Here is a 12,500-nt window from a genome sequence, read left to right on the forward strand (position 1 = left end):
GATACGGCGACCTTAAAGAGCTACCCACTAGACGAACCCACACACGTGTGCAAGTTACCACTATTTTTAATAACTAATCTGATTTTACATTTAGCTGTATGAATATATTTTTTAAATGTTACAAAAAGACATTTCAAATGTATCTATTCTGCAACATCAATATAAACAGAATTTCATAAGGCCGAGTAGAAATTACAGCATGTTGACGATTGAATCCTCTTTTGGTTAACAGTTTAAATATTGAAAATCCATATATTCTCACCCTAATCTAATTATTTAAGGGTACCTAAAACAAAGCTAGCTTTAGCTAGTCACTTGGTTAGTCGTATAGCGGGGTCTGGAAATTGGCTGAAACGAAGCCTTAACGACTCACTAAGGGAACTTCTTTAAATTTACTCACCAAAAATTAAATATAAAAACTATACAAACGTTTATCAAACACGAGATGCGTTTTAAATCCACTTTATCCCCAAAATGATTCAAACAAGGACATCGTGCAACCTCAATTATCAACCTTCTTCCGCGTGAAGCCTGATTGGAGAAATTCCTGACAGCTGATTGGTTCGTTTTCTTCTTCGTTGGTTTTAAACAAACAAAACAGTTGTCTGCCCCCTGGTGACAGACCCTGGTGTGTAGAAAAGTTACCACTTCGCTTTTTTTTTACATCCTCTACAACACTTGCCAATGTTTCAAGCAAAAATGTTACGATATATTTATATATTTCCTCCAGTTTTCTAAATTCAAAATTATAACAACACTATGGACAACAGCATCTTTAGGCACTTTGTTTCTAGCAAATTGTCACAAAAATACGATTTGTTTACAGTTTAAGTTGAGTATCTAAAAAATATATCAAAAAGTAATTCAGGTTGAAACTCAGAAATTCTATTTTAGCACAAAAAAGTGATTACAAAAGCAGTATTAGCTGAAAAGTTGGCTGAGTGAAGATGATAGCACTTTGAGATTTTTGTTAATGAAAAGTGCGTTACAAATTAAATTCATTATTATTATTATTATTATTATTATTATTATTATTATTATTATTATTATTATTATTATTATGCATTTCTCAGGTTTTTTGCTGAAAATTTCCTCCTGTTTCTCAAAGATAAGACTTATATCACACTTTCAACACTTTAAATTCAGTTCAGTTTATTTATATAGCATCAAGTCACAACAGAAGTTATCTCTGAACAAAAACATTCATATACATTATAAATGCCAATTATTAAAGCAGATTGCGTTAAGTCTTCATTTCGTCACAGTCTCCCATCCTGAGCAAGCACAAAGGCAACAGTGGAAAGGAAAAACTCCTTCATAACAGGAAGAAACCTTCAGCAGAACCAGGCTCAGGACAAGTGGCCGTCTGCCTTGACTGGCTGGGTTTGAGAGGAACAGGAAGAGAAATGGACAGAGAAGAACGGGTCCCTCAATAAGAGGACAGACAAAAACAAAACAAAACAAAACAAAAAAACATGTTAAGACAGAAACAATTACAGATGCAAACTATTCATTAGTATTGATTTGTATCTATTCATTTGATGAAATGAAGTCAATTTGTCCTCTAAGTAATCTAAGCCTATAGCAGCATAACTAAGGGATAGGTCAGGAAACCCAATCCGACCCTAACTCCCATACTGATTTTGGAAACTCTGGGAACCACAAGTAAACCTGCAGTCTGAGAGCAAGTGGTCTGTTAGGAAAATATGGAACAATAAGATCTGTATTATAAGATGGAGCTAGGTTGTTGAGAGCTTTGTAGGTTAGAAGTAGAATTTTGAATTTGACAGGGAGCCAATGGAGAGAAGCTAAAACAGGAGAGAGATGTACGGTGGCAAATTTGGGATCAACTGAAGACTTTTTAAAGAAGTTTTTGGACATATAATCGATAGTCCAGCCTAGACGTGATAACTGCATGGACCAGTTTTTCTGAATCGTTTTTAGACAAAATGTTTCTAATTTGAGTAATATTACGCAGGTGGAAGAAGGCGGTTAATGTTTCTAATGTGGGGGATAAAAGACATGTCCTGATTGGAAATAACACGGAAGTTATTAACATTAGAACTGGAGGCCAAATTAATGCCATCCAGAGGAAGTGAAAGACTGCAACATTTGTTCCTAAAAAAGTTGTTAAATATTTTAATAGTGGGGGCTTCTTTGAGAGCTAGGGGAAGATTATTTCATTTCACAGCAGCACCAGAACTAAAGGTGTCTTCTTTTGATTTGGAAAATAGATAAATTACCCCGACATGAAGACCTGAGAGTCCTGACAAACACAAAATAAAGCTATGAAAAAAAAACGTTATCCTATAGTCTCCTCCATACGTGAGGGACTTTTATTGTGAAGTTCCAAAGGAGCGTCGAACAGGAAGTTGAGTGAAATGGGCTGAAACGGCTGTAAAACAAAAACACAGGAAGAAGTGAGATGAGTCAAAGAAATAATGGTTATTTTGCGACTGGTACAAAATATTGTGGACGTCTGAACGATGATGAACGCCCGAAAGGTGGAATTGAACCACTCTGCCGCTAAGCAGCTACGGGTTTGAAGCCCGCACTCCGGACCACCGAAGCTCATCCGGGCACTTTGCAAGCGTAGCTCGGAGTTTATTTATAGGACCTAATTGTTGTTCACTTTGACTGACGGTTTTACTGAAATTCAAAGGTAGGCAGATTTTAGCAGGTACCAATGGTTCGAGCAAGCTGCCTCTTGTTTTACACCGAAATTCAGTGAAATAAACGCAAAAAAGAGCAATTTTATCCGATAGACTCGGTCCATACTCAAAAGGCGGAATGTGATTGGCTGTCTGAGAGCATAAAGGGTGGAGCCACGTGCGTCATCACAGGTGAAAAGAACAAACAGAAATTACCTACAGACAAATTCACTGCTGCATTTGATTAATTATGTTTAGATTTATAGCTGTTGTTGTGCCTTCTTCAACAGGACATCACTGTAGTTATGGGTTTTATTTGTGTTTTGTGTGTTTGTTTTACTTGCTGTGTTTTGTGGTGATCAGTGACACCACTAATCTGACCACTGCTCAAGCACCCCTAAATTTTAACTCAGCACCCCTGAAAAAAGTAAACAAAATAAAAATAAATAAATGGGGTGGTGCATATCGTGGTTTGGGTTCTGTTTATTGAATTTATGATTCAATACAACAAAATAAACACATTTAAAAGCTAACAGATCATTGTATCCTGATGCATGCTCAATAATCCAGGTAGAAAAATCTAAAAATAAAAATTCAATCTGGTCCTCTGGATATTCAAAAAAAAAAATTTAAAAAATTGTAGAAACGTTTTTTCTTTCATCCGAAAGACTTCCTCAGTCTTTCTAACCGATCATTGTAAATGCTTGGTTTATTTACACAATGACTTTAATTGCTGGATGTGCGGCCCCTGAGCTGCTGGCTTTCAGTAACTGTGGCCCCTGAGCAGATTAGTTGAATATCCTGCTTTAGAGGGTGGAGTACAGTTTATTCCATTTCCAAAACCTAAACTGAGTCTGGAAAAATGTAAAAGATGATAAAGCCCTGCGGCCGACCTCATGAGCAGCTGAATACAACAGTGATAAACAGGAAGTACCACATGTTCATCTGTACGAAGGTAACTGCAGGTCAATCCTCCATTTTCTGTCATAATTACATCGTACAGTATGCTTAATGGTTAAATTAAAGGTTAATGCTTAAAGCTAGTTGTGCTTTATTTTGTGTGTTTTATATATGTTGCAACTTCTGGTTGGACAAGTTTAATCTGTTTGTTATGATCAATTACTAAACTGATTTTGTACAAAGAGTTTGTTAGTTTGTGCAATGTAAAGCAGAGCGCTACGTGTGTAGCATCTTAGCTAGCATGTCTGTAATGCACGCTGCTAGCTTAGCGCTACTCCTTGTTATTTTTTCATTCACTCAACCTTTATTTATTCAGGTTAATCCCACTGAGCCTCGAGGACTCATTTACAAGAGAGACCTGATTTCTTAACAAAGAATGATGACGACTGTGAATGACAACGACAACAATAGACAGTCATAAAATAGGCATAGGTATACAAATTTAAGCTTCTCTTATTATTATTATTTTTTAAAACAAATCAAAACAATCAAAACAAAATAGTTATTGAATCAGGTGTTTACTTATGTAGGTAAACGTAGATGTTTAACAACCCGTTACACCAGAATGCAGGAAATGGCATCTACTTTATTCAGAATCTTCTGGGGGAGAACTGGGGGCTAGGCACCCCTAAAGGTCAGATTCTAGAATCGCCCCTGGTGGTGCTAAAGCTAAAAGCCTACCAACCATTCACCAACTAGGCCTGCATTAAGAACACGTTAATTTATTTCAGTTTGCTCAGTTCCTCATACAAACTTCCACAAAGCACGTTGACACCGTGTCCCACAGACTGTAAACTAATGAACACAAAGAAAACACATGAAGCTATATGCAAAGTAGATGTTTGGAACAAAACGTGCTATTAGGCAGTGAGTGCACATTATTTTCATAAATTACTCTCATACAATAACCTTCCTTTCATGAAATAAAATGGTTGCAGATTACTTATGTTAAAGGATATGTTTGCTGTAATATTCAAAGGGTTGGCATTTCTTGAAGGAATACACATCATGGCAGAGTTTAGACTGATCTGAACGCTCATGCAATATTGCCAGATGTCACACTGTCGCAGCTACAAGCATCTCATTTTAGCACAATATCTGTAAGACAAATGGAATTATAGCCAGTTTCATGTTGGGACAGCTGTCTGCAGTGGCCATCTTGAATTGGGTTGGCTCCAAAAAAATAATCAGTTATAGACGTACATCGAGTGATTCTTTCCTGAAAGTTTCATTAAAATACGCCTTGTGGTTCATGAGATATTTTGCTAACAGATGAACAGACTTGACTCCAAGAGCCAATTGCAAGGTTTCAAAGTTTTTGTGTGATCGTTAAATGCTCAGAAAATGTGTTGGGGATCAGTCTCAGCTACTACCACACCACAGCTCAACATCTGCTTTTTTTTTGGAGTCATTCAAATCCAAGATGGCCGTCACAGCCAATTTATATATTATATAATGACAGATGATCACAATGACTCTATGTGGGAGATTAAAATTTAAAAAAATACACTTTATGATTATTTTTGCATTATTTTATTTTGATGAACAAAGAGTTTCACACGACGTTGAGTCAAAATCTTTGGGGCAGCATCAATAAGAGAGGCCTTTTAGTTTTTTTTTTCCCATTCAAACCATAAACTGGGTCCAGACTGGTTTACTGGAACTTGTTCTGGATGACCAGAGTGTCTGTTGTGTCCCCAGCAGCCGGTCTCATGCACGTCCTGGTCTCCTCCTCCAGCAGAGAGCAGCACATTCTGGCAGCGCAGGACTCCCCACAGGAGAGGCCGCAGACTGGGAGAGGAGGGGAGGAGGGTGCACCCCCGAGGAGCGAGGTCAGCTCGGGCTGAACCGTGCAGCAGCTCACCCCCACGCTCTGCAACACTTTAGTGACCCCCGACATCAGCTCAGCACACCTGGACAGATGAGACGTCGTTAAGTATCCGTCACATATGACCTCTGATCACCTCCACATGACCTTCAGTGACGTTCCACAACGCGGAGCTGTCGTCTGATTAACGAGCTCAAAAAGAGGATCGTCCTGTTCAGCCATGAGGCATTTGCGCTGATGAACACATCCTGAAACATTTCTTTAAAAACGTTTGAAGTTGTATAACCAAACTGTCGACTCAAAGCATGAAAACATGCAACGTAAGAAACTTTTTACTTTTTCCTAGGTTTGAATGTTTAAGCCTAAAATCAGACTGAAAGCAACACGATCACTATTTTTGTTGAAGATGATCTAAAATTCTACGCAGTATTTAAAATATGCTGAACTTTTGGATTATTTGATAATAAATTAAAAGATGTTTCCGGATTATGTAAAAAAAATAAAATAAAAATGCTCCAGCTCTTGAACATGTAAACTCAAAGTATTGAATTAAATCAAGATAAAAACATATAAAAAACGACCACTTCCTGAGAGTTGGATTCAAATCCATTCAAGAGATATTTTGCTAACAGACAGAGTTAAAACCAACAGGTCTTGTCAGGTTAAGGTCTTGTGCAAACAGCTGTTGTGTTGTGAATGACTCTCAGTTACTACCACATCAAATTTTAGCTCAATATCCGTGTAATCGACTGAATTATAGCCATTTCAGTATTTTAATGTCAGTTAGCTGCGGTGGCCATCTTGAATTATAATCAGGTGATGTTCATCATGTGATGACTTAGTGGGAGTTTAATTAAAATTAGTCCAATGGTTCATGAGATATTCTGCTAATCCATGCACACAGGCTAAACATTACTGCTCTTCAACAGGAGGCAGCAAAGATAAAAGATTCAGAGTCAAAAGGTCACAAAAGGTCAGCAGTCCAAAAATCTGAGGCCAGGATTCTTCTGAGGGTCATAAAACTAAGTTTTAAAATACTTGTTGTTGGACTACTTTAACTATAATTATTACAAAAGATTAAAAACAGCTGTCAGAAAGAATGAAAAGGGTTTCATGTTTGTTTCATCGTGATGATGCAGCAGCTGCGTTGTGTACTGGAACCAGTGACAGGTCAGGTCTCTGACACTCCTGGTTTTTGTCTCCGGAGCTGAAAAGTTTGAGTAAAACTAAAACAAGTCATTTACTCTGAAAAAACAAACAAACAAACAAACAAACAAAAAACTCCCAGGCCCAACACAAACCAGGTCTGATCCCTTTGCTGTCCAAGTGAATCTCACCTGCGTGCTGGGAACCCGGGGCAGCAGTGCACATGGACAGAGGCCATGGTCAGGGACTCGGTTAACTGCCAGATGTGGAGCTCGTGCACATCCTGGACTCCAGGCACGCTGGCAATCCTCCGTTTGAGGTCGGACACAGGCACGTGAGGCGGTGAGGCCTGAAGCAGCAGCAGTCCGTACCTGTACGCCTGCAAGGAGGGACCAAAACGCTCAACAAACAAAGATAACACGAGCGGTACACCAATGCTCCCCCCACTCCGTCGCTGAGGGATTTGAACAGTGAATGTTTGTAGTTTTTGAGATTAGTGTTTTTCTGGATTAGAATAGAACAGGGATTAAACCTTAATGTTCTTGTTGCAGGATATTCAAGTGAGGCTTTGCAGAGTGACAGATCCCCGTGAAAGAAGGAGCAATTTTAGCCAACACCAGGTGCAACGGCAGAGCCAGGGGGTGGCCAAAGGTGGCCTTGACCACCATAGATGAATCTGCGGACACCCCACCACCCACCCCAATCACATGAGCAAACTATAACTTTTAAGTGCTACTGTATAGTTTCCTCAAATGACTGGGATTGGCTGGTATACATTATTGGTGGCCATCTTGGATTTTGACGTGGCAACCCAGTTTTTGAGAGCCTAGATGGAGCCACATACTAAAATGGATGCTGGTACCACACTTCTTTTTCAAGTTACCATTCCAAGTCCCGGGTTGCTTTGTGATGGAGGACAATAAAAAGTGAAACTGGTAAATGTAACAATAACATAAGTTACGACCTGCGGTGCGGTTGTGGCGACCAGTACAGTCACAGCCAGCAGGGAGAAGCCAGGATCCAGGTAAACCAGGACCCTGTGAAGCCCAGAGCCGTGCTGGAGCTGTGGGACGATGATTAGTATCAGCAGACTGTTGATCAGAGCCAGAAGAGACGTGAAAAGTCCCTGAATGACAAAAATGAAGGACAGGGGGCAGACTGAGGAGGAGGAGGCATTCTGACTATCTGAAAAAACAAAGAGACAAACACCAAATCCAGGGGTTTAAAACACTCAACGTTTTGAAATATGCCGATAAACTATTACCTGCGGGGTTGCGACTCTCAGAATTTAAATCTGCAGCACGGCTCTGCGTTTCTCTGATTTCTGATTGTTTTTGCTGGTTTTTGCAGGCAGTGGTGGGCGTGCTGGGAGCTCCTGGATTACAGAAGACGAGCGCCCCGCCGTGGAGAGAACGGCGTTCCGCAGATCCAACCTTTGATTGGACGGTGTGCTCCCGGCCTTCAGACTCCTCTCCGACCCAAACTGTTGGAGATGAACAGAGGAATGAAAACCTGGAACAGGCAGATCCTTGTACAACAGCTGAATACACACTGAGCAGAAACACAATCGTCCAAACCGGCTCGCTCACTCTGAAAGTTCAAGGGTCATAAACTTAAACTTCATAATGACGCTGCTCTAAAGTCAACTTATGTTGACAAACAATGGAGTCGCAGCCATTTTGGTCAAACCTGAAGAATATCATTATCTAAGATCTCACGCAAGATCTTACCAGATGTGTTAGCACTCAGAATATGTGTTGTTAATGACTCTCAGCTACTACCACAACAAAGTTTAGCTCAATATCTGTAAAAAAAGACTGAGTTAAGGTCATTTGTGTGTTGGGTAAAGACAATTGGTTGTGGCAGACTTTATGAATTGGATTAGCACCAAAACTTAATCAGTTGTAGAAGTACATCCAGTGGTTATTTCCTGAAAGTTTCATTAAATTCTGCCAGGGGGTTCTGAAATATTTTGCTAACAAATAAGATTCACTCGCAATTAGTAGCTTTTGGAATTGGTGTTGTGAATTAATTTTTTTTGTGCGATACGTTAGTGCTCAAACAGTGTGTTGGGGATCAGTCTCAGCTACTACCACACCAAATTTGACCTCGGTATCTGTAAAATAACACAATTAAATCCAGTTTTTCATGTTTTTTAATGTCAAGTAGTTCGTTTTATACACTCGTCATCATGTATTGTAACGTCCGCAAACTTTCTCTTGCCTGTCCATAACTTCAGCTTCAAGATAACTTTATACACACGTGCATCATCACCAGGTGGAGTGTCACTTTTCATCATCCCAGCTTCAAGGTCAAGGTCACAAATCAAGGTCAAAGTTAAAACAAGGTCTTTGCTGTTCCCGCCCATAACTTCAGCTCAAGATAATTTAATGAAACTTTATACACACGTGCATCATCAATAGGCGGAGTGTCACTTTTCATCACCGCAGATTCAAGGTCACAAATCAAGGTCAAAGTTTAAACAAGGTCTTAGCTGTTCCCACCCATAACTTCTGATCTGCTCAAAATAATTTAACAAAACTTTATACACACGTGCATCATCACTAGGCTGAATTTCACTTTTCATCATGCATGTTCAAGCTCACAAATCAAGGTCAACGTTAAAACAAGGTCTTTGGTGTTCTCGACCATAACTTCTGAGCCGCTCAAGATAATTTAACAAAACTTGATGCAAATTTCTACCACCACTAAACAGCATGCTGCATGATTGTTTTCATCACCCAGCTCTAAGGTCAAATCAAGGTCAAAGGTTATATAAAGTCCTTGCTTGTCCGAGCCGTTGCAAGGGGTGTACAACGTGCAGAATGCGGTTGTTTTGTTTCCCAAACTTCCACTGTGTGTGTACCTTTGGGTTTTAACTGGTCACAGCTCTCTGTTCTCCCATCCTGCAGCTGATCCCAGTTCAGCACAAACAGCAGCATCTTACAGAGCAGACTGACTGCTGCGACCACCACGGGCAGCAGGGGCAGCTGTACCGGGTGGGGCTCCAGCATATGGCCGATGATTTCCAAGAAGTAGGAGATGCACAGAGAAGTCAGGAGGAGTGCAGAAATGAAAACACCCACAGCTGGGATCCTGCTGCTAGGCAAGGACAGACCACAGCGTGGAGCTGCAGGGGAGGCTGCTGGGGAGGAGAGTGTGTGCGAGGTACATGTAGGCGCCTCCAGGTTGGGCTGAGGTGAAGGTGAAGCAGCTCCCAGAGAGGAGAATGTGACGGGTTTGATGATGTTCCCGGTCTGAGGGTGGAGAAGAGTCAAGTGAATGACGATGAAGATAGTGTGGAAGCCATCTATCATGGTGATGAGGGACTTGCACAGCTGACTGACGATGATCTCACACAACAGCAGCAGCACGGTCACTCCCAGCATGCACCAGTGCACCCTCATACCCACAACTGCAAACACATGGAGTGAATTTAGATTTTAAACCCACAGCTGGGGCAGATTCAACAGTTGTGTAAATGAAAACAGAATGCAATGATTTGCAAATCTCATAAACTTTAAATTACATTTTATTCACATAGGAACATAATAAACATGTCATAGAACTTTACCCAAGGTTGATTTTTCAAAGTCACAATTTAACCACATTGGGATAAAAGAAGATGGTTAATGAAAGCTGCACAAAAATAAATAAAGGAAATGTAATTACCCTAAAGATGACCCACAGCCAACAATCAGAGGAAAGCTGGTCTCCAGGGTTTGCTTTTACTCCAGGATGCTGTGAAACCAAAACTGAACTTCATGGTGCTCCTCCTCGCTCCTCCTCTGCTGTAATCGCAGTCATGTGAGCAGGAGAGGAGGTCTCCTCACTCCTCCTGGGAGACACACAGCCCACCCACTCTTCATATACTCTGAGCAGGTCAAATATGTCTGTTTGCACTAATTAAATCTCCATTATGTCAGGATTATATCCTGTAACCAGATCAGAGGGTCACTCTAATCCAGAGTAACAGAACTAAAGATGCCTTACAGTCACTGTGCAGAAAGACTGCTTTAAAAGTTGCTAAGAGTTTTGGAACAACAACTCAGACAGGAAGGAGGTAGTTTAAAATGTTTCAAGTTTATTTGATCCACGTGTGGAAAAGGAGGTTTCTTGTTAAACTACAGAACAGAGGAACAAACAGGTGTAAAGTTACAAATACAACTCAAAACACACCAGGTTTCTAATGGCACAATACAAAGAAATATCAAAACATGTTTTAAAATATGCGCATTTAAAAATATATGTTTAAAAAATTTTTTTTTATGACAAATGATTTTTTTATGTGTTTGCTGTAATTTTCTACAAATTTCTTAGCAGTTTTTTCAGCTGTGGTCAAACTTAACTATTTATTCCTCTATAAATAGAAAAAGAAAAACTGTCCATTCAGACAATGTCTGCTCAGTTTATTAGCTTCAATCTTTCACCATCTCTACTGGTGTGCCCCAAGGTTCTGTCCTTGAGCTCTTCCTCTTCATTACTTACGGTATCTTCTTAGGTCATATTTTCCGCAAATTTGCTACCCATTTTCACCGTTATGCGGATGACACCTAGCTCTACTTGTCTACTGGACCTAACTCTACACTCCCGCCCTCCATCCTCACTGCTCGTCTCAGTGAGCTCAATCACTGGTTTTCCTACAATTTTCTTCAACTAAACAGCGATAAAACAGAACTCATCCTAGTCTGTACCAAAAAACACTCTTTCCAAATCTGAATGTTTTCGCTTCCCCCACCCCCTCAGGTCAAGAGTCTGGGCATCAGCCTCAACAGCTCACTTTGCTTCATGCCCCACATCAATAATGCCACTCAATCAGCTTATTTATTTCCACCTTCATAACATTGACTCTCTCCATCCTTCTCTCTGCCCTGCTTCCACTGCCATCCTTGTCCAGTCTTGTGATGCCTCAAATTGATTATTATAACTCTTCTTTTTGGCCTCCCCAATAAATCCCTTCATAAGTTACAGATGGTTCAGAGCTCAGCTGCTCGTGTCATCACCCACACCTCCTATAATCACATCGCTCCCATCCTGCAGCGACTTCAATGTTAAATTTTGCTCCATCTTCAAAATTCCTCTTTACACTTTCAAAGCCGCCCACAATCCTCCATATTTGTCTGACCTTCTGCAGATCTCCATCCCCTCCCGCTCCCTCAGATCTGCCTCCTCGCTCCACCTCTTTGTACCTTCTGCCCAGCTCATGGGGAGCAGGGCCTTCAGCTGCTCTGCTTCTCAACTCTGAAACTCACTACCTTCTGACCTACAAAACATAACCTCTCTCTGGGTTAAAAACTGGTCTGAAAACACATCCCTCTCAGATTAGACTATCCTTTTAAATTTAGCCAGGTGTACTTTTTATTTTAATGTTTGCTTTTATTGTCTTTAAAAAAAACAACTATTTTTGTTACCCTGTTTTTTCTGCTGTATGATAGATTTCCTTGAGAGTCCTGTGTATTTTTTTTTTAAATAAAAAATTATTATTTTTGTTATTAAATCAAAAACCCATCTAGATTATTGGGGGGGGGTCTGTGTGGAAATTCATTCATGAAACGTTTAGCGTTTGTATTTTAAAACTGGACAGCACTGAACTGTACTTGGAGATGATTTTATGTATATTGTTTTAGGAAATTTGTAAAACTTAAACAATGAAAAAGAGCGTTTTAATTATACTGTATACATTATTTAACGGTTGTGAAGGACCTCTCTGGGTGGAGTTCTATTTCGTATAGGCTACGCCCTTTAAGGCTGTCGCTGAGTGGGTTTCATCCCGTCATGCGAAGCATCACGGGATGAAACCCACTAAACGACGGCCTTAAAGGGCGAAGCCTATACTCATAGAATCTGGGGTTACAGTACGTAACCAACATTTACATGTTCTCTCTGTGCATGTGTGGGTTTTCTGCAGGTACTCT

The 12,500-nt window shown here is 40.2% G+C and overlaps 1 protein-coding gene and 1 non-coding gene across 2 annotated transcripts; both read right to left on the reverse strand.

Annotated features, from left to right (window-relative positions):
* Nucleotides 1-2,494: 2,494 nt before the first annotated feature.
* On the reverse strand, nucleotides 2,495-2,581 carry trnastop-uca. The gene has a single exon. It is a non-coding gene; the product is annotated as a tRNA-Sec (tRNA).
* A 2,615-nt stretch (nucleotides 2,582-5,196) lies between these two features.
* LOC119411258 (zinc transporter 1) lies at nucleotides 5,197-10,325 on the reverse strand. The gene is made up of 6 exons (XM_037678192.1): nucleotides 10,258-10,325; nucleotides 9,452-10,000; nucleotides 7,850-8,068; nucleotides 7,550-7,770; nucleotides 6,777-6,964; nucleotides 5,197-5,524 (listed from the first exon to the last, which is right to left on the reverse strand). The coding sequence occupies exons 2-6, from the start codon at nucleotides 9,990-9,992 to the stop codon at nucleotides 5,266-5,268; spliced, it is 1,428 nt and encodes a 475-aa protein (XP_037534120.1). The 5' UTR covers nucleotides 9,993-10,000; nucleotides 10,258-10,325; the 3' UTR covers nucleotides 5,197-5,265.
* Nucleotides 10,326-12,500: the final 2,175 nt, after the last annotated feature.

This window comes from Nematolebias whitei, chromosome 6, assembly GCF_014905685.2.
Source record: "Nematolebias whitei isolate Nwh7 chromosome 6, NemWhi1, whole genome shotgun sequence".
Classification (NCBI taxonomy): domain Eukaryota; kingdom Metazoa; phylum Chordata; class Actinopteri; order Cyprinodontiformes; family Rivulidae; genus Nematolebias; species Nematolebias whitei.